Source organism: Uloborus diversus, chromosome 1, assembly GCF_026930045.1.
Source record: "Uloborus diversus isolate 005 chromosome 1, Udiv.v.3.1, whole genome shotgun sequence".
In the NCBI taxonomy this organism is placed as follows: domain Eukaryota; kingdom Metazoa; phylum Arthropoda; class Arachnida; order Araneae; family Uloboridae; genus Uloborus; species Uloborus diversus.
The window spans coordinates 180940011-180967052 of NC_072731.1; the positions used below are offsets into that span (position 1 = coordinate 180940011).

At 32.3% G+C, this 27042-nt stretch overlaps 1 protein-coding gene across 1 annotated transcript in view; it reads right to left on the reverse strand.

The window, feature by feature from the left end:
• Positions 1–6209: 6209 nt before the first annotated feature.
• The window catches only part of LOC129233784 (uncharacterized), a 92291-nt gene continuing 71458 nt past the window's right edge, over positions 6210–27042 (reverse strand). The window contains exons 16-19 of the mRNA XM_054867764.1: positions 23783–23904; positions 21766–21846; positions 19773–19974; positions 6210–7944 (exon numbers count right to left, since the gene is read on the reverse strand). Coding sequence (XP_054723739.1) covers positions 6750–7944; positions 19773–19974; positions 21766–21846; positions 23783–23904 — 1600 coding nt within the window. The 3' untranslated portion in view covers positions 6210–6749. The remainder of the gene's footprint in view (positions 7945–19772; positions 19975–21765; positions 21847–23782; positions 23905–27042) is intronic.

Below are 27042 nucleotides of genomic sequence, written 5' to 3' on the forward strand. Positions count from 1 at the left end.
TAGAAAACTATAAATTTGCTATATCATATTATGATATATAATGATGATTCATCCTATCTTAACTGTCACAATTAAATAAAAGGTTAATATTCCAGAAATACAGTACGTAAAAATGTCTCATTTGTGCAAATGGTTTAAGCAATGCATAAATTTTGAACTACAAGGCAGATTTTTTTTTTTTAAACTAAACTTATTGAAGAGAGCTCTTGACAAAGAAAATAATAGAAAAATTATTTAAATTTTTGGCTATTGTAAGGGTATTTTTTAAGAAATTTAAATTTTTGTCATACATTTGTGTTTTACTTTCAATGTGTCAATATTTGTTGTGTATAATAAAGACATTTTCTGTACTTGGTACATTCTGTAGTTCTTTCAAACAATGTTTAAAATTTAAGATTAAAGGCATCCACACTTTTTAGTATAATTTATTTCTTATGTGTTTATACTCTAATTCTAACTAAGCACAGTTTTAGATATACTTTTTCATTAATTAAGTTCGTTTAAGCTTCTGAAATTGTGTGGTAATCGGGGGAAACAAATAACTACTGTACATTCAAAAAATGCATTCACTAACAACAAAAATGAATAAAAATAAGAAAAAAAAAATCTCAAAGAATAGCTTTTTTCATTGTTGTATGTGATAAATAAAGCATTTTTTTTTTTTGCTCCGACAATAAAAATTATAAAAGTGCTGCACATTTGTTTCTCTTTCAGAACGTTTTCCCTATTACTCTACATTGAATACCATTGCTTTCTTGGGTAGAGTTTTCCTCTTCCCCTCCCCCTTACCCGCTCTATCCACGGCTTCAAGTGCGCGCAGCAAGTTTACGGCTTTGGGCGTCTCCCCCTTTCTTCTATCCTCCTTGGTCCACACCAAATATTAAATCTACTAAGCTTATTGGATGCTTAAATTTTCCGAAATCATTTTGAAAAAGTTTGAACATTAATGTTCTTTCCTTTCATTCAAACAAATAGTTTAAACTGATTACACTAGTCAACAAAAAAGAACTTTTTGTCTGCATCCTGGTTTTAAATAGTCAGTTCCTACTCATTTTGGGTTGAGAAAAACGAACATGGTAGTGGTAGAAGTTTTATGTTCAGGATACACTGGAGAAAGATACACAGCAACCACACATTGATTTAATGGTAATGTTAAAAAGGGGGTAAAAACCCGTGCAATAAATGTTATTAAATAGGTCCTGTTTTAGTAAACACAGCTTATTTTTCATGAAGCAGTAGTAGCTTTTGGCTTAATGCTATAAAAATTTCTTTTTTGATTGCTTTTCGTACGTCAAAGAAGGACCATTCCTTGTAATAGTTCAGTGGCATTTGGTGAGCCTTAACTCAGCCCTATAACCCTGATATCTGTGTTCCACTGCTCATAGCTATAGTTTTTAATCAAAATATCTTGGAAGAAGTTAAGAAAACAAGAGTTTCAGAGACACATCATTCACCAATGGTCACAGAGCTTCCGTAGGGTTTGTTTGATCAATTGTTTTTAGTTCGTGTCTTCTCCGCTGCTTAGAAATACTTGTAATACACCCTTATAGGCTTCTTGTGTGTTTTTTTCTCCCCTTGCATTTTTTTAACAGTGATTTTCATAACTGCGTATATTTGAAGGGCCGTTAAAAATTCTCTCCTTAAGCTCAGCTTCAATACGCCTTGGAAATTTCACTCTAAGGTATTGGAAAATTGTCTTTGTTCACAGCTTTCACGAAGTTCTTCATTATTCCCAGCAGAATGAGCATGGGTGGAAGCAGAAATGGGTGGATCTACTGGAGGCTGATCTTGGGCATTTCTCTTCCCAGAATTTAAATGTCTTGAAGTCAATTTCGGTTTTCATGTAGCGAGATTTTCTATTCCAACTTAGGGTCGAAGTTTAGAAGACAGTCAGTCCCATGAGGAGTGTTTCTATTTGCCAAGAAAAAAGAGCATTAGTGAGAACTCACTCTCCTAGTTGGCTCTATCTTGAAAACTAGAACTAATCTCAACTTTTTATGGTGAGTTTCGTGTTTAGCGACGCAAAATACTTCGGAAATGGATATTTTTGAGCCGGGTGTATTTTTGGTGTGGACCCGGTCATTTTAGTGTCAATTAAAAAATATTTTTATAGTTTATAACATTGAAACAAATTTTATTCCCAACAAACATTAACATACAAAATAACTAGCAACCCTAGTTATTTCGCATTAAAGTAGATTTTGTTAGTTTGATATTAGTTTTAATAGCTTTTGTTGAGCAATCACAAATTGCTAAGTCTGGCTTGTTGTTTTACTATTGATTTAGAGAACGAAAAGATTTTTGGACCTTAGGGTTTCTGTGAATTCCACTAGCCACCAACCTCCGCGAGCGGGACCACTTCACGGCAGTGCTGTCAATGCCCTACACTCGCACAGACTCTCGATTGCGAAAACATAATTTGAATACATGGTGTCAAAATTTATAATTTTCATCTTTTTGGGAAATCACATAGCTTATTGTTCTCACTTGTTGGTTTTGATGTTCCCATTATTGTATTTTCTCCTGCCTCCCTCTGCAGAACCACTGTCGACCGTCCCCTCCCGATGCTGCACTAGCGAAATCCGTTTCCAGGTTGCATCTTGCATCCATATCCTACATACACACACATAACCCCCCCACACACATGCACACCCACAAACTCCTACACATACATACCCCTACACACATGCACACACACACACACATATGCCTACACACTCGTGACTGTGAAAAACATAATTTGAATTCAAGATGTCAAAATTCAATTTTTACATCTTAACTCATTACATCTTAACTTAATATTTGACATCTTGCGCCCCCCCCCCCTCAATCTGCAAAATCTGAATGGCATTTTCCCTGTTGAAAGTCGGAATCATTTTTCATCAATTTCTTAAATGAAAGATTTAAAAGTTTTAAGAGATTTAGGGTAATGGTACCAGTCAGACATGCTTAAGACATCGCTCTCAGGTTAACTCAATTTTCTGAGCCTTTTAATGTATTTTCCTTCTGTTTCATTTGTCTAATTTGACAGAATTAATTCTTTATGAGTATACTAGCAAAAATACCCAACGTTGCCTGGGTCAGTAATAATTGTGAGAAACGATCGCTACTTTCTTTCGTTTTCTGTTTTAACTGAAAGAACTCAAAACAAATCCCTTTGACGTGATTAAAAATCAAGCTTCTTTCTTACCCATAAAAGTAAAATAGCAATAAGTATAAAGAACGAACGAGTATTCATTTAGATACGAAAGCACGAATTGAAACATATAAAAATTTGAAGAATTTCCAAAATACGAAATAACAAAATCAAAGATCACTAAAAAAACTGTGCGCTTTATTTAATTAAATAGTACTTACACACACACACATAAAGAAAAAAAAAGCTCTCTATGTTTCCCTAAGTGTGAAAAAGTAGAGTTTCCAAACGTTTAAATGACTTTAAACTCCGGAAATTCCTTATGCTCCGGAGAAGCCTTGATTCAAAATTTTCATAATGATTTCTTTTAATATTGCTGTTATAAGGCAAAGAATTTTTGTAACAATGGGTTTTATATTTAATCATTTAATGGGGAAATTACATAACATTTACTGCTTTTCATCATAACGTTTTTAAACCAAGTTTTTTAGGAATAAATTATAGCCAAAGTTGCTCCCTGATAATGTAGCTATCTATAGTGAAAAAATGGTTAAAATCGGTCCAGTAGTTTGAAGATCATCCCAGACATACATACAGAAGTAGCCATTTATGTATAAAGACCATGTAACAATATTGCTTCTCTTGCATTTAAAACACTTAAACTGACTCCCCCCCCCCCCCAGGATGAAGTCCCCTGCAGACCAGGATTAAGTCCAGGGTTTGTAATCGATTTCAGAAATAAAATGAAGGAGTTTTGAAGGAATGAAATGAGATTTTGAAGGAGTACTAATGGGCCGTCTTTAAATGATGTCAAATTTTTTTTTTTCAACATGTTTGACCCCCATCACCTCTGTCACACTCTATCTTACTCCTCCTTTTGTAACATGTCATATTTTTAAAAACATATTGCTATAATAACTGCGTGATGTTACTTTTTGTCACCCTCTCTCTTACCCTTGTCACAATTTCACGAACCTGTTTCTCCCCTTAAGGCATGACATCACTTGTGGATGACTTATTTTACAATATCATAATTGCGATTTGCTAAACAATTGTTTTTTTAACACAATCACTTAATATTATACATCTGCTTATGTATTTTTAAATATTTCAATAATAATTAGACAAACAGACTTTTGTTGCTGAGAGTGGGGTGGAGGAAAGAGCAATAATCATTTAACTTGAAAAAATGGCCAAGCACCATTTGAGCATGGTTTACTTTATTTATGAAATGTCTTAGTCATCTAATAATATTTTCACCTTCAACTTTTATAATTTCTATGATCAATTTGTAAATCACATCTTTATGAGGAAAAAATATGCAAAATTACTACATTAAAATCACTTTTTTTGACAAAGATAAGTTGTCGATCGAAATATTTCAAGTTACTGTCATAGAAGAAGACTATATAGCTATATAGTCTTGAACTAAGAAAGAAGAAGTTTGAAGGGCCCTTCAAAAAAATTTCCTAACTGAAGGAGTATTGGAGGAGTTTTGAAGGAGCGTACGAACCCTGTTCTTATACAAAGGATACTAAAACCTATTACCAGCTTTTGGTTTTTTTTAATGATGTTTTATTCTAATATATATACATCTTTTTAAATAGCAGTGCATTCTGACAGGGAAAAGACTTTTAAATATATAATATGACATAGTGTACACATTTAGTGTTTTATTCCTCAGTTGTAAAAAAAAATTATACTAATTTTTTTCCTTTCGGAAAGAGATGTCATTTGTTATGTAAAATAAATTTTGAACTCCTACAATTAAAACTACAAAAAAAAAAAAAAAAAAGAAAAAGAAAAAAAAGAAAAAGTGCTTACAGAACAGAAAAACATTTTGAACAAAGTAATTGTCTGTACTACTCTGGACTAAACCACTGATCAACATTGATTCAACCTTTTCATTAAGATTTTCACCACTATAGGCGATAATATTAAATCAACTAGTTTTAAACAATATTGGACTGCTTGTGCAAAACTTCAAACAAGACTGAAGAAGGAAGTTGAGCATCTTAGAAACTCAGAACACGGTTGAGCATATTAGAATCTCAGAACATTTATTTACTAGTTTGTATACATATAGACATTATAAAATATTGGATTTTCTGTTATTTTTGGCCTCAGAATTTTTAATTAGACTAAATTATCGTAAGATTGGATTAAATCAGAAGATTAAGTTAGCACTAGACTAGAATTTTTTTCTAGAAATGCATTGTTCTGTATGCACTTAAATTTCAGGATATTAAAACAGTAAGTTCCTTTTAAATTGTGGAGAATGAAGAAACAGATTTTTGCACTTTTATTACTTTGCATAAAAAAGTAATCTTATTCAACAAAATCATAAATCAATGATCATACTGGAAACATGTTTCTGTTTCTTAAAATGATTTGGAAAGAAAAACTGAATAATTATTAAGATAAAATAGCTAGCTAAAATTGGAAGCCATACAACAGAATTATACAAATAATTTTTTTCTCCCTAATATTTTTCGATAACTTTAGCTTATTGAAGTAATAATTCTGAAATTAGAGCAAATTGGAATGTCTTCTGAAGAGGATTGAATCAAAAAAGAGGAGGCATTTCAAAGAAAGTAGGAAAAATAGGAAGTAGGACAAAAATGAGTACTGTTAACTTAATAAGTTACTAGGGATTATTGATAAGTTATCAATAAAAGTAGTTAAACACATTGCCTGAAAATATTTACTTACTTCCCTGAAAATATTTAAGACTCAAAAACAAACCTGTCATAAAATACTTTGTTTTAGGGTGATCAATTGCAAGAAATAGCAATTTGAACCATTACAACACGTCTTCAAAATCCATAATTCCCTCTCGCAAATATAGTTTGAGAGAGAAAAAAAAACATCAAAAATCACTAAGAATAACTGAAGTCAAAAGGATTACAAACAAAAAGACTGGGAAGGTCTACACTGGTCTTTTTTAACTGCCTGCAGTAATTTTTTGCCTTTATAATGTTAAGCTAACATTGTTAATACATTGAAACTAGGAAAAAACAGCTTCTAGATTACAAATTTTAAAATTAATCTTTTTATTTCATCCCTATTTTCATATATGTTCTTGGTAAAATAAAACATCAAGATATTTTACAATATTTACAGTCTTTTTAATTTATTGAAACATAGAATTTCATTATGAAGTAAAATACATTGCATCAAGTTGTGATAAAACATATTATAGTGGAAATAAAGCTTTACAAAATATTATATAAGATAAATAAGTTCAGGTCTTAAGGGAAGGATGCCTGTTTTAATATGATGGAGAAATATGTCATATAAATATATAGATATATACAAATGCACAGGTCAAATGATTTCATACTTTAAAACAGGGAGAAGGATGAAGAAAAGTTGTAGAACATATTTCAGAAATTTAAGTCATTGCAAGTAAGGTAGAGTAAGAATGCAAAATATTTTTTTAGTATGTTATGGTTTCCATTATAAATACAGATGATAGAACAGATGAGAAAAGTTCAACAGAGGTGAAAACTAATATACAGAAAAAATAATGCATGAAAACAAATCCCATAATAGTCGAATTACAAACATTAAGCCAAATTACAGCATCTAACAAACTATAGTCCAAAATAAATTATTCCTGTTGAAGTGTGTCAACAGACGAACCTTGCAGCAGACTTTCCAGATTTACTTGACCATCCGCATCCAATGGCAACATGAATTGTTGTGGTTCACCATTTTCATCTAATGGCATTGTACTTGGATCTAATGCTAAAGTGATGTTGCCATCTCCAGAATCCTCACCTCCCAAGGTGAAACCTTGAGGCAATGTGACAACTGTGTTTCCATTCTCATTAGAATTCAATGGAATAATTAACATCTGCTGGTTCCCATCAGGTGTTAGAATTTTGAGGACGGCTGAGCCCGCATATGATTGGTCACCAGGAATTTGAATAGGGATTTGCTGAGGTTCACCATTCTGTTCATCTGCAACCATCATGACAATCTGTTCACTTTCTTGATTGTCTTCAAGCTGTCCAAGTTCGAATTCTGATTTTATTGCAGTTTCACCTTCATTAGACTCATTTTTGTTTCTTGCCATCGATATATGTGCAACGAATTCTTCAGCAGCATCTTGTTGGCTCTGGTCATTTTGGAAATCTAAATTAGTTTGTCTTTCCACTGGGAGATTTTCTTCAACAGACACAAGAACCTGTTGATTTTCATTGTCAATAGCAAATACAGACTGTTCAGAAGAATGCTGAGAATCACCTTTTTCAAGTATGCTTGTGCACTCTGAATTTTCCTGAATCATAAGACTTTCATCGCCTTCTTTTTGAATCAAAATAGACTCAGCACCTTGCTCAGCAGCTTGAATTATTTCATTAGCTTGTATTTGTTGAAGTTGTGCTTGGTCAACAGCACTCACTAATTGTTGTGCAGTTATTATTGTATCAGAATTGTCTTCTTGACTAAACACCACGGCTGCTTCTTCTGATAACACAGCTGACCCAGCTGAATCTTCAAATTCAGGTATACTAACAGAGACAGTTCCAGTTTCATCTATTTTTGCATTTGGAGCAATTGAAACTGTAACTTGACCGGGATTGCCAGAACCTGCTGCCTCAGCAACAGCACGGGCCAGTTGCTCAGCAAATTCTTGAGATGATAAGTTAAGTGAACTTGCCAAGGACTGGTGTGCAGAGGCGACTAAATCAGCATCAATGGTTGCATCTCCTCCATTGCCAGCAGTCTGAACAATAATTTGATGATCTCCCCCAAACACTGACTGTCCAGATGTAACAACAACTTGACCTTGACTATCAGTACTGAAAAAAAAATGATTAAATAAAATTAAATCAATTTAAAAATATTTGACAAAAGAAATAAGGAAGAAAATATGGACAATAATTTGATGTTGTATTGGGTAAACTACATATGGCCACCTAAGTAAAGGGGGGGGGGGGTCATGGGGCAGGCTATGCCATTGAAGCTTTTAGAGGGGGATTTTGAGGAGTAATTTTATCTAAGTAAGGGGCTTCACGATATTTGGGGGAAGTGCGCCCATGCTCCTAGTGGGGGGGGGGGACACCCCTGAGTAAACATCAAACATTATTAAGCAAGAATTCAAAGCAGTTCAAAGCCAACAATTAGCTTTCATGAATTTTCTGTTTCTAAAGTCTCACAATCCAATTTAAAAAAAAAAACCTAGGACATATAATCAAATTCTCACTAATCAAACACAAGATATAAATAGTACTTTGTGCAATACAGCCGTCCCTTGCCACTTCGCACTTCAACTTTCAGGGTTTCATTCTATCGTGTTTATTTCAAAATGTTCATCAGCCTTTTCTGATGTGTTCTTCCTTTAAAAACATTATCAAAAATATGCTTCTAAGTAAGTCAAGTTCCTCTGAGAAGCTATAGTTGAACCAGTTTAGGGTTTAAATAAGGTGAAGAGAGTGTTAGGAATCCCTGTATGCTTTCAACTGTCAAACGCTGCGCTGGCAAGTGTACATCACAGTATTATTGCAAGGGAATTAGTTCCTTCTGTTAATAATGTTCAACTACTAGCTTTTGATCATTACCATCAGAAGGGGAAAAAACGAGAAAGAGAGAGATTCATCTGTATTTAGATCAACAAGTTGCATTATTTTCATAGGTTAGTGGTAGTGTGTAAAAAACTGTGTGTGTGTGTGTGTGTGTAGTTTAATGCACAATTATTACCTCGTACATTTCTTTTCCGTTCTATTTTGTGCAGTATATTATGTTAAACGTATGTAATGGTATCTAAACAGTATTACATTTCACATCTATAATGCTGTAATTATGTTTTCAAAAATGCTTTAAAACAATTGAAAATAAAGTTTTCAATGCTCTTACACAGAACCAGGGGTAGAAGTGATCGACTTGTCACATATAGGACATTTTCCAAAAAATATAGGACAAATATAGGACACATATGAATAGTTTTGCTATGAAAAAAGAAATAATACATATTATTTATTTATTCTTATCTTTATTATTATTTTATTTAAAAAAAACCCTCAAACAAAATTATAACTTACACCTGAAATGACTTTCCTGTAGTTGAAAGAATAATTTTTGAAAAAAAATGAAATTTGTAGACAAAAAAAAAAAAAAAGAACAAAGTGAAATTTATTGATAATTTACACAGCAACTCACAATTTTTGCAGGGATAGAAGTGTCACAAACATAGCTTATATAAATAAATAAAAACCGTCTTTGTGTTGAGGACCGGGATCTGAAGGGGGTTGAGCATGCATGGAAAGGCTGACGCAATATTATTCCTGATTATTGTTACAGGCACGATGGTGATTATGAACACAGATGTCGTCGCCCCCCTGGGTGGTCGACAACCCCGGGGGGAGGGGGAAAGCAGTGGGGGAGCGGTTTGCTAAAACACTCATAACTCCCGAACTATTTGAGATGAAACACTGAAAAAAGTGGCAATCGACGCAACAAAACAAGGACTTCATAAAAGCTAAATATGATTACGGACCTATCTTTGTTGGTTTCTGAGTAAAATTCCATTTTTCGCAAACAAGCAAAATTTTGGAATAAAATGAGCAAAATAAACTTTTTTTCACCAAAATAATTCCAAATCAAAATTGTTTGAATTTTTTTTTTCCAAATAAAGTCCTAAATATCATTATTCAGTTTTTTAAAACTATTTAAGTACTGCTAACGCGTTGAAAAACAAAATGACAGTAGCAAGCTCGAACACTATTCGTAGTATAGTTCAGGATCTGAAGGAGGGTTTTGAACATGCATGGAAGACCTGACGCAAAATTATTTCTGATTAATGTCACGGGCACGGACAGTGGTTATGAAACCACATGTCGTCGCCCCTCTGGGTGGTCCACATCCCTGGGGGAGGGGGGAAAGCAGTGGGGGGAGCCGTTTGCTAAAACACTCATAACTCTTGACCTATTTGAAATAAAACACTGAAAAAAGTGGCACTCGACGCAACAAAACAAGGGCTTCATAAAAGCTAAATATGACTATGATCATATCTTTGTTAGTTTGTGAGTAAAATTCTATTTTTCGCAAACAAGCAAAAATTTTGAATAAAATAATGCATTTTTTTTTCGAATTATCAAAATTATTTTAATTGTTAAGAGAACTAATAAAATCTGAAATATCATTATCCAGTTTGTTTAAAGTTACTTAATTATTATCAAAGCGTTGAAAAGTGAAATAAAAGCAAGCTCAAAAAGCATTTGAGGTAATTCACAAGAAAAAAAAAAAAGTTTGCGGAATGTACCTTGAAGACTGACATAAACCAAAGTAAATTTTGTGGCTCTCCTGTTTTGGCGGTTTTTATTTCGTAATATTATCAAAACAATGTTTCAGATAAGTAATTACTTAATTATTTAACGTTTAACGCATTATAGCTGCTTAGTATGGGTCACAATGGCACTTTTAAAAAAAAATTAAAACATGCAAGTTTGCAAGTACAAAAGTAATTACGGAAAGGATAAACTATCAGGATAACCCACTTGCAGATTTTACATCTGAGTTATGAAACATAGTGAGCGAGGCTATTGCCACATGAGCAACATCAAAATTTCAGTGGAACATTAAAGAAAATGTGAATAGTCTCTTATCCAGAGAAGTCCTCGCAATGGCAATGTCTTCAATAGCGACTGCAAAACAGCAAAAGAAAACCAAAAAAAACATTTAACCTGGGAAACGTTAGCTCAAAAGTGATATTAGTACATCTAAAAAATTTTCTCATACAATACGCCCAATGATAGATTAGGTTCATCAGAATGGTTTACTGAAGCAAAGCCAGAGGTCCGATTTCGTGAATGTAATTGAAAATGATACTTTTTGCAAGCAAAACTCTAGAAGAAGCACCCTATTTTAAGAACAAAGTTCAAGTTATCGATGGAATGACTCTGGTCCCATAATGGTCCCAAACACTACTTTCAAATGCAGCAAAGATTTTGCAGGTCTCCAAATGAAAAATTACAAAATTTTCTCTCCAATAGTCAAACTACACGAGTGGATCTTAACACGATCGGTACATCTCACTGTCGTTTTCATAACTTAAAAACCAGAAGTTCAGGAAAGTCTCCTTCGCTTATAAAAAAAAATCACTATGTACCAAACCAGTGGTTTCGTGTCATAGCCATTCCTGAAAATAAAAAGAACATTTAAAAGTACATTTCAGAGTATGTAATATGTAACATATCCATTCCTGCATCCAATCAGCTTGTGGTGTCTGGTAACTCTGAAAACGAAAATGAATATTATTTAAAATCTGAGAGTTAAGTAATAAATTTATCTGAAATGCCCGAGTCCAACCATGACGAAGCACTCAACAGAATCCATCTTCCTGCATATGATTCAGTGCAAAATAGGGGAAAAGTAACTAATAGTTTACAGATCAGAAACTAATGAATTCTTATTAGCAATCTTTGTTAAAGGACAGAGGTTGCCATTTCATGTGCTGGTGTTGTGGAAAGGAAAAGAGCTTTAGGATGGCATCTATCTTCAGGAGCACTTACGGAAAAAACTTCTAAAATTTTACAAGCTTTTGATGCATTTTCCGACTGCGATTCAACAAGTAAAATAGGAACAAAAAAGTATGCTTTCACATTACCAAAAAAGTCGGAAACTGTTTTTTGTACACTAGAGTTATCATTAAAACAATATCTGAGTGCTTCAGAATTTCAACTGTTAGAAGCTGTATTATAAAAAAATTGTCAAGAAAATAGGTATTTCTTGCGAATGCAACCATTACACAATAATTTCTTATCATTTCCATCAGAAATAAATATAATATCAGCTTGCTACCATAATCCTGCAATTCTTTCCAACATGTGCTAAGAAGCATTGCTCAACTGTACTATTGAATCAATTCCCCTGTACCTTAGCAGTGCCTTTAGATGTAACCAAGTTTGGGTTTCACTTGGATGAAAATAAAACAATAAAACCCCACACCTTATGATGCAACCAGTGTTACCAGGGAGTTTAATTCCACCCTGCGCAGGCAAGAACTGTAAATAATTTTGTAAATGTTTTATTAATAATTCATCTTGCTGTACTGTGCTATTAAGGCTAAAGCAAAAACCCATAAACTACAAAAAACTCGGAAGAGAACGATTCAACAGAACAATTACAAGTCAACAAAAAAGAGTATGATCCAGCTTTCAGAATTTCTGATATATTAATGCTTTATATATGCATATTGATATTCTGCAATTATTTTTTAATACGCATTATTTTACTAATTTTATTTAATTAGTTTTTTTAGAACTCCAGTGTATAATTTTATATTTATATTCGTTTTCATAAAAGCTCAAAGATGCTTCTTATTTTTTATATTTATTTAGAACATTATTTCTTGTATCATTGTTCTTTGTTGGGTAAATTATAAAAAACAATATCCGCAAAACAATACCCTCAATATTCTTTTGTACGAATTGAAAATATAAATTAATAGAAATAAATTAAAATTATATTTGAATTGAAACTACCATGGGCCTGGTTCCCTAGTTCCTCTCAAATTTAAAGCAGTATATAACAAAATTAAAGTCATAATTGAATATTTTGCAATTAGAATAAGTTTGTAAACTGAAGAATGAATAGTTCGTCATAAGGATAATAAGGCTATTTTTTTCTCCTTAGCATACTGTCGTTTTATTCAATGCGCTAACTTAGGCGGTGCTTGCATTTTCTATTTCGCTTTTTAACTAGACCTCAAGGTTCAGAAAATTTTCAAGTGGCCAATGGCCACTAGGCCCAAAAAGCTTGGTGGCCACCAGTTTTACCAGGTTTTGAAAACAGCGCTGTAGTACAAGAATGGGGGTGGGGAAGGGGGGGATTTCAATTTGTATTTTTTGAAACAAATATTATGAAAGTGATGCTAAAGGAATGCTAACAAGAAATATGAATTATATTAATCATGGAAATATAAGAGGCATAGGGTGAAGGTTAGGAGCTCCTGAAGCAAATGGTTCATTCCACTCATTTAAAGTTTCATAAGAAAAAAAAATCATTAAGCCAAAAACAAAGTAGTGTACACAGTACCATGGTCCCACAGTGAAAAAAAAAAAAATTGGCATAAAAATATTTAACTATAAACCTCCTCCAGTAATATACCATTTGGCATTTACCAAGAATATCTTCCAAAAAAAAAAAAAAAATCATTCTTTTTGCATTATTTGAACTAAGAGTATGACCAAACATGGCGACTACGTTTCATGCGCAGCGTCGCCATGTTAGGATGATTATGAAGGGAAAACAATCAACGGACTGGCTATTTGGCTTATATTTTAATCTGATGCGATTGAAGATTAAAAAATTACAACTGTTATTCGAATAAATAGAAACTAGCCCCCGTTGTTTAAACGATTTTCAATGGAACGTATTCCTAATCGATCGCGAGTATTACCGTCCACATCACAGCAGAAATATAAGATATAAATTATAGAAATATATTTTTTTTTCTTTCTTTTTTTAATGATGTTGGATTTATGATGAAATACAGGATTTATGGGAAAACTTGGATGGCAAAGGAATGATAAAACGGGGTGCGGGGGGGGGGGGGGGGAGGCTTTGTACAGTCAAAAAAGAGTTGCCTAAGTTTTAAATTAATTAATTTTTTTCCCTATTTTGACGATTTTCAGAATAAAGGCTGTTTGAGTTAATTGGGAATCAAATAGGGTCGGAACGACCTTCGAGGATTTATGTAAAAAAACATAACATAATGGTGTTTTTTTTTTTTTTTAAAGAGCCAAAATTTGCATAATATTTTCATACTTTCAGAACAAGATTTTAAGCAAAACATAAAACTGTTTTAGAAAAAGAATTTGAAAAAAGTACAGGGTTCATACACTTTTGGTTAAAAAAAAAATCCCTTACTTTTCCAGGTTATTTTTTTAGAAAATTCCAGGTTACTTGCTTCACTCAAAATTAAATTTAAGTAACAATATTTTCAAAATAGTCAAAATTGTTCAAAGTAGCATAAGAACTGAAACTTTTCCACTTGTAAAAAAAAAAAAAACTTGGATTCTTAAAAAACAATTTCTGTCACAAGTTTAAAAAAAAAAAAAAAAAAAATTGTTAAAAATTGTTTTCATTTGTTTACTATTTGTTAAAAACAATGTACTTTCAACTTATTTTAACGTTTCTTTGATGCCATATGTCATGCATATTAGCGTTTTGCTGTAATCAGCAGCAATCTTTCTCCGCTTTTGGTTTACGATTCTTTTTATTTTCCTATTAGTATGTAACACAAAACATATTGAGCAAAGTACAAAGCTATTTTTCAGTATGAATATGATTAACTTGTTGCATCGATGTGCATAACATATAATGCAGTCTAACAAAAGTCAACATCCGTCGATCATGAGCCAATGCCAATAATCATTTTTTTTTTTCCTTTTGCATATAAAGGATGCTTGCATTAAAATTAAAAATGTTCTTTTTTGCACATTTACTTTCAATAGACATTGCTTTTAATAGACATTGGGATAAACATCTAATTATGTTTTTGTAAATTTTTGTCTACTTCCATCTCGCAAACGACCAAATATGGGGACTAAGTAAAAAATTTAAGATAATGAGTAGATTTTTGAATTAGTAGCATGAAAGTAGTTATAAATAATAATTTATCCTTCAAAAAGTACAATTATAAGACAAAATAATCAGTTTTAAGTCAGCACATAAGCGTCTAAATCAATTAGAATAAAAAAAATGTTCTGGAGATAAAATTTCGCATTTTTCCAGAAAATAATTACGAATTACCCGGAAAAAAAGGGCACATTTTGCGTTGTTATCAATAGTTTGCATTGTAATAAATATCCAATGCCATTTTCGGAAACTTAGGCACTTAAAAAGTTTTGTGTACTGCCATCTTTGGAATGACCAAATATGGCGGCTACGACAAAAAATTAAGAAATAATTTGTAGCATGAAAACAATTTAAAAATAATAAATCTTCATGAAATTACACTTCAGTTGAAAAGTTTTTAGCACATTTGCGTCCAAGGCAATGAGGATAAGATTAAGTTTTAAGAACAAAAATTTTCATTTCTCAAGAAAATTATATATTTAAAATAAAATTAAAAAAAAAAAAAAAAGTTGCAGCACATTTTGCGTTGTTTTCATTAGTTTACAGTTAAAGAAAACATCCAATTCTGCTTTGTTTTTGGAATCTTAGGCATTTAAGCATCGTGTCTACTTCCATCTTATGAATGACCAAACATGGCGACTACGTTTCATTCATAGCTGAAAAGACTTTTCGATTAAAAAACGATTTTCTCGATTGACCCTACCGTCCGCAGGCTTGTGCTTTAGAAGAAGGAAAATGTTCTTCTCCTGTTAAATTTGTGCATAATTCCTGTTCACCCTAGGAATTTTTTTATTTAGAACTATTAAGGGGCAAAATTGGCGTCCGCGGAAGTTTTTTTTTTTTTTTTTTTTTTTGGTTCGCCTTTTTTATTTTATTGCCAGCGTCATTTTGTCTCAAAACTTTTTACATTTTTTTTCCAGGAAACATCGATAAAAACGAAGATTAGAACTCAAGGTACAAAATTTCCTGGAAAAAAAATTTTTTTGAGGCAAAATTTTAAATTTTCCTGATTTTTCCCAGACAATTCCAGGTTTTCCTGGAGCGTACGAACCCTGTAATTTAATAACCATATTTTCCTGTGTATTATCGGCGGGCGGCCTATAATCTGCAGGTTCTAAAATGGGCCTGAAGAAAAAAAAAAGCTTCGTATAATACCAGGTGTATAATACAATGTAAAAAAATAAAGTTTGAATTTAATATACAATTTGAGCAACTAAACTAAAAACGTGAAAAGGTAATTACTTTGAAAGCATAATCAAAATTTATCTAAAATATAATCTAAAATATAATGATTTCTTCCTGAAATCATGATTATAGTACACTAATTACTTGAAAAACAGAGTCAAGACAAAGGAGCCAACGCCCTGATCTTGTGCAAATGGCTTCCTGATTCACTGTATTTTTGCTTATTTTACATTGCCTGAATCGCGTAAGAGGAACATTCAAGCAACGTAAAATAACCAACATTCGGGCAGGCAGTGAGAAAGGACATGCAAGCTTTGTAAAATAAACAACATTCAGTCGGAGTACGGTCTCTATCGGTGAATCCTTATTGTACTGATGCATCTGTGGTGTAGAATTCTTTTCTTGGGATCTAAAATAAAAATAACCCCCCAAAAAAGTTGGCGACTGTAGAGATTTTTTGGGGTCGCCAATTTTGAAAACTGAGTCGCCACATGGCGAGTGGCGACCGTAAATCTTGACCTTTATTTTTAACGCTCATGTTGGTAATAATTAAGTAGTTTTAAACAAACTGAATGATGAAGTTTCAGATTTTATTGATTCCCTAAACGATTAAATAATTTTAAAAAAGAACTTATCTTTGGAAAAAAAGCTTTTTGTATTTTATTCAAAATTTTTGCATGGCTGCTAAAAAAGGAATTTTACTTATAAACCAACAAAGATAGAACTATAAATATATAGGTTTTTCAAGCCCTTGTTCTGTTGCATCTTTTGCCACATTTTTAGTGCTTTACCTCCTACGGTTCGCGAGGTATGAGTGTTTTAGCAAACGGCTCCCACCACTGCTTTCCCCCCTCCGCCGGGGATGTCGACCACCCAGGAGGGCCACGACATGTGGTTTCATAACCACTCTCGTGCCCGTGACATTAATCAGAAATAATTTTGCGTCAGGTCTTCCATGCATGCTCAAAACCCTCCTTCAGATCCTGAACTATACTACGAATAGTGTTCGAGCTTGCTACTGTCATTTTGTTTTTCAACGCGTTAGCAGTACTTAAATAGTTTTAAAAAACTGAATAATGATATTTAGGACTTTATTTGGAAAAAAAATCAAACAATTTAGATTTGGAATTTATTTGGGTCAAAGAAGTTTATTTTGCGCATTTTATTCAAAAATTTTGCTTGTTTGCGAAAAATGGAATTTTACTCAGAAACTAACAAAGATAGGTCCATAATTGTATTTAGCTTTTATGAAGCCCTTGTTTTGTTGCGTTGATTGCCACTTTTTTTCAGTGTTTTATCTCAAATAGTTCGCGAGTTATGAGAGTTTTAGCAAACGGCTCCCCCCACTGCTTCCCCCCCTAACCCGGGGTTGTCGACCACCCAGGGGGGCGACGACATGTGGTTTCATAATCACCATCGTGTCTGTAACAATAATCAGAAATAATATTGCGTCAGCTTTTCCATGCATGCTCAACCTCCTTCAGATCCTGGACTATAACAGGAAATAACCAATGCTTTGTAGCACAAATATACAGATATTTTGTTATATAAAATTCCACAAAAAGAAAAGATTACAAAAAGACTATTACGGGACTCATAGCAAGAGGAAAATAATATATAGGAGTTTAACAGGAAAAATATAGGAGTTAGATAGCAAAATATATAGGAGTTTGGTAGCAAAATATAGGAGTTTGATAGAAAAACAATAGGAATTTCAAAAACGAATAGCATCCAGTATTTTGGAGCAATAAAAAAATATAAAAACAGAGATCCAGTATAAATACAATTCCAGAATTCATGAAGTCATAGCAATGAAAAGAGTCAAAGAAGTGAGAGTAAATTAATTTTTGTACCCACGGTTACTTATATTAATCCTGTTCGTTTAAGACAACTTTGATTCAACTAAGCAAAATTGTGTGTGCCTGTTTTTTTTTTAAACGTGGAATTCACCATACAATTTCAGAGAACTTTATTAAATTTTTGGTCAAACATGATATCATAAGAAGTATACTGCCAAATTATCCATTCTCTGATTATTTAAAGAATTTTTTCCCAAAACAGCATGAAAAAGCAATTATAAAATTCAGATTTTAGCTTACGTACTTCGGAAACTACATCTCTTATTGATTGCTAAAACTAGGTAATAATTAATTTATACATTCGTTTTTTCAATGTCATAAATCTACCATAGTTCTCAATATTGGTATGTCATTGCTTCAATGCTAACACTAACGATGAAAAGTTGAAAAGTCCAGTCAACTCCATGTTTCTCTCGTCTCACTGGTTTTGTTGGACATATCAAGAGAAAATCGTCACAAAAGGTGTGCAACACTCTGCCGCCCCATCGTTTCACTATTTACAGAAAAAGAAACTAATTTTTCTAAACGAAGGCAAAGGAAAAAGACTGCGCTAATGCATCACGTTTTCGGGAAATGGTTAGCCTCATAGGCTTGATTCATTTAAGCGGCAAGTTTGATTCAAATATTCTGCAATTTTTTGATGTTAAAACAGGATTTCATTTCACTTTTGAGGAATTGATTCATTAAAGTGACTGATTCAATTACCTGGCGCTCACTGTAGCAACATTATCCACAACTTACAGTTAATGTGTGCATTTATATGCACACACATGAATAAAGGGTGAATTTTACCTAATCTGCCAAACGAAAGGGGGTGTTAGAGAGCCTAAGTGGAGCATAGATCCATCTATTATCCTCTCCAATTTGTAACTGTAACGTAGTAGATAGAAAAAATGAGCCAAAAAAAATTTCTGAGAAGAACAAATTCTGAAATCTTCGGAAAATCTACATAGAAAATAAGTACAAATTTGGAAAAAAACAGACAAAATCCTATAAAATGACACTTTTCTTACTGAGATAGTAAGAAAAGGAATTAATTGAAAACAAGTTTAAAGTTGAAAGTAAATCTAATTTCCTAGGTAAAACCATTTATTTTGTATATTTCATAAAAATACTCAAACAGAAGTTTAGTACAAAAGCCAACATTAAAGATGTAAGAATGCACAGTGCAGGGGAGAAAGAAGAAAAATTGATCAAAAGTTTTTGCATTTTTTGGGTACAATTTAACATTCGATGAAGAAAATATAGGAGTTAGTGAGAAAATATAGGAAATATAGGAGAATATCTGACAAATTTGAAAATATAAGAAGTATAGGAGATATAGGAGGACTATGAGCCCTGCTATTAGAACATTCCAATCAGAAAATGCACTGAACACAAAAATATACCCACGAAAACAAAAACCAAAAAAAAACCACGCTGGAAAACAAAACAAACTTCTGTTGCCAAACGCAAAACTCTAAAGTCAACTTCAGAATTCGTTCTCAAAACTCCACCCACTACAGTGAAGTCATATAGCTGTAGCCAATGAGAGAAGATGCCTGTTGCAGGATTTAGTGAGTTGCGTTTTTTAATTTGAAATTCGATTGTACACGTACTTTCGACAACAAATCCGAAGTCAGATAGTTTATTTACTGTTGTTTTAAAGAAATAAATTGGATAAAAAACAGGAATATAGGAAATATAGGACACTCTAAAAATATAGGAAATATAGGATATATAGGACGACTTCGACCCCTGCAGAACGCATTCAATTTATGAATAAAGAAACCTATTTCGCGGAAATTCACTTTCCGCGGCAGAGTCTAGAACAAATTAACCGCGATAAACAAGGGTTGAATAAATGTGTTTTCAGCTTTACTTTTTTGCAATCTGGAATTCAGGACTAAGCTATTTCTTTCCTGTCCAAATACTCAGTCCTAACTTAAACGTTCTCTCCAATTCTAAAATATCTCAGTATACTAAAAAAAATGATGAATTATAAAACACTTTTTGGAAGTACTTACTTAGGTGGTCCAGTACAAATATGTGCCTGAAAGTGATTTTCAGATTCAAAGGGCCTCATGCATCCAGCACAAACAAGTTGAATCATCTCTGTCGGATTAGAATCAACAGATTCTTCAGCTTGTTCTATCTGAATTTCCTCCACTTGTTGATTTATATCAACATGTGTAGTACGACCCATCATGTGACCAACACTTTTTCTACCTATATAATAAAACATTGCACAAGGTTATTGATTTTACAGTAAAGCTTTTCAAGTTCATGTCAAAATAGATATGAATAAAAGCTCTTTTTCTTCAGGTGATTTTTATGAAAACTAGTTGAATTTTCAGATAATATTTATTGAATTTGGTGAAATTTAATTTTAAGTAGCTTTACATCTAGTTTTAACTTTAGTTCAATACAGTAAAAGGATTTCGAATTCAACATTGCAAATGTCAGCAAAACCCCAAGTTCAGAACCCTCTCTATTTACACGAAATACACTGCCAGCTCAGTCAATTCCAGTCGAGGACTGCAGTTTTGTGCTTACTAGCACTCATATATGCATGTTTATTAGCTCTCTATTTCTTTTTTTTTTTAATTTAAGTAATTTTGATGATTAAAACAATTAACAAGAGACATTATGTCATTTTTCTTGTAATTCACTTTAATCCATGCAGCATTCATTAAGTTCATAGACAAACCAGGAAGATTTTACTACAGTTTCAGGGGAGAGAATGCTCATAAGTGAAATGTAAGGAGTGTGCAATACTTCCATGGCACTGAAGCAGCTTGTATCAGATTTTTGAGCAGATAAAATTAGTTTTGAATCAATCTTAAAGCAGCAAAAATTAACTTTTGTATCATTTTTGGGGCAATTTGTTAATTTTCTCAACTATAGATAAATTCTTTTATAAACCATAAGTTCAGAGATAAGAGTTGAGAGTAGTTTTTCAAAATAGAGGTAAATGCGACCACAACCGTTAAAAATATGAAAATTTACGACTACCTTTAATGGTGCAGCTGTGGGCAGGTAAAGGGCTAGCTTTCTTTCTTTTTTTTTTTTTTTTTTGCATTTCTGTTATTTATTGTACGTTAGCTTTGTTGAACAAGCTTGTTAATTTGGTTTACGTTGGAAAAAAAAGTGCAAAAAAGTTAAATCCCATCATTTCATTGCTAGTATTAAATCCAAAACGCATTTCGTCAGTTACCTCAAAAACCCAGTTCTGTAGATACTGCTGTTTACCTACTCACAGCAGCATTCCAAATTTGATTTCACATTTAAACAAGAAGTGAATGTTTTAAACATTATTAATAATTGTTGGCATAACCATCGAAAATTTAAAGTAAGGTAAAAAAAATGACGAAAAAAAGCCAGGTAGATAAAAGCATTATGGACAATGCTTTCTGATATTAACAAAAAAAAAAATCTATGCTGGTATATAACGAATCATTCCAATAATATGATTTAACATATTTAGGTACAAATAACAGTTCAGGTCACTGCATACAACCATGGACCATGCAATTTGGTCACTTGACTGATTTAGTACAAATTGTAACACAAACTTAAAGTAGGTAAAAGTAACTAGGCACTCTTTTCAAAACTTTTGAATTTACTCACCACTCATCTAAAGAACTTCTACACAACTTAGGCAATGCTACCTTTCCCCAACCAGTTGTGTATTTCCAAGTTTGGGGCCCGTTACAATGCATTTCAGGGGCATCCTTTGTCTATTATGGAACAATTTAAAATATTTATCACATGTATTTTCGTAACTTCTTTGGGTCCTCTTTGGTCATGGTGCCCCTCTCAATTGCGACATTTCCAATATGGTAAATCCGTCACTGTTCTTAAATTGAACTGTGTCCATCAGCTTTAACTGAGATGAAGGATCAAGTTAATGCTTGTGTTGCATTTCTGTAGCACATTATGGATGAGCCACCATCGAGAACTGATATTTTTCGCATCACTAAAATGTATTAGAACAAAAAAAAAAAAAAAAAAACATACCCCGAGCTGATGGTATCTGTAAAGGTGCTCTATCATCATGTATTCTCATATGGCTTTCCAGTGTCTTTTTCTTAAAAAATCCTAAATAAATATTAATGGGAAAACTTTGTTAATCAACATAATACTAGTAAAAACATTAAAATGCAATAAAACTTATATTTTTCAACATGCTTTCTTTTAAAAATAAATTCTCTAATGTTTTAAAAACTTTTTCTTTCTTAGATCTATCAAAGATGAATGATGGTTGGCATTTAAAAATTATAACAGAGTAAAGTAGTATTATGTTCGACTAGTTTTAATATTCATTACGAATAGAAAAAGGGCTACCAAAATATGATCATTTTTTTAAAGATTAATTTCTTTGAGATTGTTTATATGCTTAGCTCTCACTCCCTGTTTCCATACAGTCTTAGTTTTTGTGATGGATAGCTAAAATTGATAAGGCATCGATTTTGGGTACATTGTTCATAATACTCTGAGAGAAATCTGAACAGGAGAGATATTGAGCACAGTTGAGGGCCTCAGCTAATCAGAAATCTGACTGCAAGCAGTAAAAATAAAGACAAGCTTAAAGAGTACATTAACAAAAAGTTACCCAAAGTTTGGGTGATGGTCTACAGTGAGAAAAGCTAAATGGTGATATCAAAACCAATTATCTTGCCTTTTTGGATGTTGTAGCTTTTTGTACATTATCTCATTTTAGAATTTGATACAATTTAATAAAAAAAAGTTTGGGTAAAACAAAAAATTACATGTTTGTAAAAAGTAGATCAAAACTTATCATTAACAGGGAAAACATTATTATTTCATCAACTGCAAAAATGTCATTCTGATCTTCATCCCAAAATTGTTTCATTCATGTTTAAATTAGATACATAAAAAAAAAAAATGCCTGCAGTCGAAATGAAGCTAGGTTTGGTCCAAACAATGATTAACAAGATTTAGTTCCTAATGAAACAGCTGTTGTAGTTTAAAGCTAATATTGTTCAAATATACACCAAAAATGAGATGGTACAAGCATGTCAGAAATTGAAGCAGGGAATTTTATCGGTGACTGACATTTTAAGAGCAAAACAGTGAGTATTTTGAAAAAATTTAAAGCAAAATATACGTTATGCAAGCAATTTTTTCCCCTGGATTATTGTATTTTTTAAGCTAAATTTAATGGTATAAGTGAATTTTGGAAATACATTTTGAAAAATTAAAAAATAATAATAATAATAATAAATAAATAAATAAATAAAACCTTTAAAAATATGGTAACTGACTGACATTCTAAAGTGTCATCTTAGTCAGCTACCATGCTTTCAGCAATTTTTATAAAACAACCAAAAATATTTTTTCAAATTCAATTGAATTGTGCTATTTGATTCGCTTAAAAAAGACAACAGTCCAAGGGGAAATCTTTTGTTTCATACATATTTTGCTTCAAATAGTTCAAAATGCACACTGGTTTGCTTATAAATGTCAGTCAGTTACCTATAGCAGCAAAAATCAAAAATACAAAAACACACTATGATGACACACTTTATTCTTTTCAGTAACATTTTCTTCTACACGCAGGTTTTAAATTCTGGAGATAATTTGGAAGTTCTTTGAAAGGTTAGGTTTTAATTACTGTTAAGAATACAGAAAGATTGCACACATGCATTTTCCCCCTAAAATAGGGGAGGGGGGGACTTATTCAGTACTCAAGATGAAAATCTAAGCTTAATTCCACGATCATGTCCTTGGAAGTAGGCAGTATTTCAAAACTTTTTTTGGTTTAGGATTATTAACAGTAAATAAAATTCCATCATTTCAAAATATAATGACAACAACAAGATTAGGGAAACCAAGTATTAATAAGGATAAACAAAAATAAATAAGATGCTTTTCTTCAGTTAAAAATAACTCATACTAGAAAAGAAAGAATAAAGTCTCTCTACGAATAATTAAATATAATATAATGAAAATTGAATCAAAACTCAAAAACATTTTAGAAAAATCAAGCTACATAAAAACAAATTTTTTATACCTTTATTGCAAATTGTACACTTGAAATCTGTATCTCCTCTGTGCATACGTAAATGATTAAATAATCCAACTTTGGTAGCAAGTTTTCTGTTGCAACCTTCCCAAGGACAAGGAGTTGGAGGCCTAAAAAATTTTTTTTTCAAAAAGTTGTTATCAAAGTATCTTATATCAATTATCTTACAGTCTGTTCTTAATAATATGGGGATGGATTAAAGAGCAATTGAAATTTTTATTAACAATGAACACAAAAAAGGAAATAAGAAGCAGCTACAACTTTTCCACAAAAATACCAAATTTATTTTATTTTAAGCTTTGGTATTTGTGTCTATTATTATGTCTTTGGTTTATCTATTTTATTTTGGACAATGTCCTAAAATTCTGTAAGGTACTACATGCATACAAAACTAGGACAGAACAGGCGCATAGTCAAAAGTAGTCTATAAAAACTGTTACTCTCCTATCCATTCCAAAATCAGGGGTTTTTTTTTTTTTTTTTTTTTTTTTTTTTTTTTGACATTTACTATTTTTAACTTAAGCAAGGAAAAAACACTATGGATAGCTACTGGAGAAGAATAAGCATTAATAATACTTTTTAAGGTTCACTACTTCGAGCATTAATTTTTTTTTTTTTTTTTTTTTTTTTTAATTTGGAAGCTTTGGATGTCTGAAAAGTTACAGAAAATAGTTCATAAGTTTCTCTATTCAAAATTCCAAGAATGCATGTTTATTGCAAAGATTCCTATGCATCAAACAATTTTACTTTTCGGAGACTAAAGAACTTCAATTTTTACCTTGTCCTTTATTCCATTTGTAAAGGATAAACAATGATGTAAGATTCTGAAAAATAATTAGTTTTAAAGTAAACATATTACACACACAAGAGATAGAAAGGGGCCTGTGTACCTTTGCTAATTGAAGCCGAGGTTGTAAATGTAACATATTTTGTATTAAGAACAATTGACCCAGATGCAAACCTATTACCCAGAACTATTTCAATACATCTACTAAGCTGGATTAATCAAGTTTGTTCTATTTTCAGATCAATGTTTAAATAGAGTTGGTAGTTTCATCAGATGTTAGCAGTACCCAAAATATATTCTCAAAAAAAAAAAAAAACTTGTACTATAAGGCTGTTTTTTCGCAATTTTATTTATAGTCCCGAACTTGAATAAATCCTTGATGAACATGCAAGCAACAGGGTTGCCGAATAAGAAATGGAACAAAAATAGTGGTTTTAGTGGCCTGAATCCATTGTAACAACTCCATTACTAGTAATGTCAAAGCATCATAGTTGCCTAAACAGTAACCTTCATAAACAAAATAGTAGCCTAACAACCAAGTTACAAAAAGGTAAAACCAAATGCAATGAGGCAGTAATTTCATGATAGTTGATTTGAGCAGACTAAAAAAGACTTTTCTAACCAGACTTTCTGGTATTATATATGTACACAATTACTTGAGTTTATTAAGCAGTCTATAAAATCATAAAAGAATAAAATGCCCGAAAAACAAACTAGTGGAAATAGCATGAAACCGCCATAAGATAGCAAAGGAATTTTAATGAAAAATACTAAATAATATCCAAAACTGCATTTTTAGAACATGGATAATATTATAAAACTTAATTTTTAATCAACTATTTTATCATGCTTTTTTCCCCCTTGTCTTCACTGAAAATTGCCTTCAATCATGCCTTGAGCTAATCTAATGCAGTGTATGTCATTAAAACGAACTTTTTCAATCACTTGTTTGCCTCAGTAGACAGTTTTTCAGTTGTTTCTTTTATAACATATTTCTTGCCTATGAAGAAGTTAATTGGTCATCCATATAATGGAAAAAGTAATTCATTCAGAGATGTATAAAATAGTCGAATGCTGCCGTCTTATCAAAAACCAATAAGGAACATTCAACGCTTTCTTCAACCTTTTAAACGCCGTAATTCAAATTTTTAATTTTTACTTTTAATTTTTTGCTTAAATGTCTCAATTTACCTCTAGTATAGCTAACCTAAACATGTTTTGGCGAAAAAAAAATTATAAATAGGGTTTTTAGGATGTGCCCATTTGGGAACATCGGCGTTTGGAATGAAGTAAACGGGAGGATTGATCTCGAAACTTTATTACTTCGAAATGGATGAGAAAATATGAATTTTTGTTTATTTTACATACTATTATACTTTTCTCTTCTGAATGACTTTTTCTTCCTTATTGTCCATGGTATTGGGGGAAGCAAGATGAACGGAGTCTCTTTTTACAATCAATTCCCGTTTTCGCTCGTTTTCTGACAAACCGTACAACGTCTCTGAGTGAAAGGAACAAGATAATGGTTATCTGTTTTTCTATTCAGAACAGGAAGATCTGATTTAGGTTCAGGTCTGCTTGACACCTTTACTGAGAGTTATTATGATATCAGCTAGATGTTGCATATAATCCAGAGGAAGTATTTTGAAAAATTACTGTAGAAGATCCATTGCCTGAAGTTCGGTCAATTTTTCAGTCAATTTTTCGAATTTTTTTCCCGGAAGATTTTTTTCAAACCTCGCATATTTTTTCCACCTGGGATAGGATTCTTGTTTCCACTTCTTCGCTTTTGCAGTCGAGCATGAGGTTGTGCTTCCCTTTTGATATCCTGAATTGTGAAGCTGATCATCTGAACTATTTGAACCTGTAACTACATCCCTAAGCATCAAGTCAACCTGGCCGCAGACACCTTTAGGATAAACTTCATTTAAGGCTTCACCGTTTATGTGTTCTTCATCACTCAGACTCGCGTCTTTATCAGGTAGCAAAATACGAAGATCATGCTCGTGTTCGCTGTCGGATAAGCTGTGGAAATAATCTAACGCAGCTTCTAACGTTAAAAACTTACAAGGCATCTCTAGATGGCTGTTTATACGGAATGATAGTTCAAAAAACTAAATAGATTAAAACTACATTATTCTGAGACTAAAAACAAAATCGTTGGTACGTATGAGACTCGGTAAAAGAAACAGAACGACGTGAGCCGAATAATGAAATCAAATGATGAAATGAGACTGGTCAAAGTTCATAAAAGGCCCTTATCTTTACCTACCCGTCAGTCACGAGATACATTTCAAAAGTGTAAAACACATACAATTCTTAGAAAGTGAATTGGGTAGAAAACAAGAATTCCAACCCCGAAAACGCGATTCACTTATAATAGAAGAAAGGCATGAAGGCGGGTGTGAAGGTCACATTTACAATAGAATAGTGGTGTGAAGGCCAAGCTGATTGATAAAAA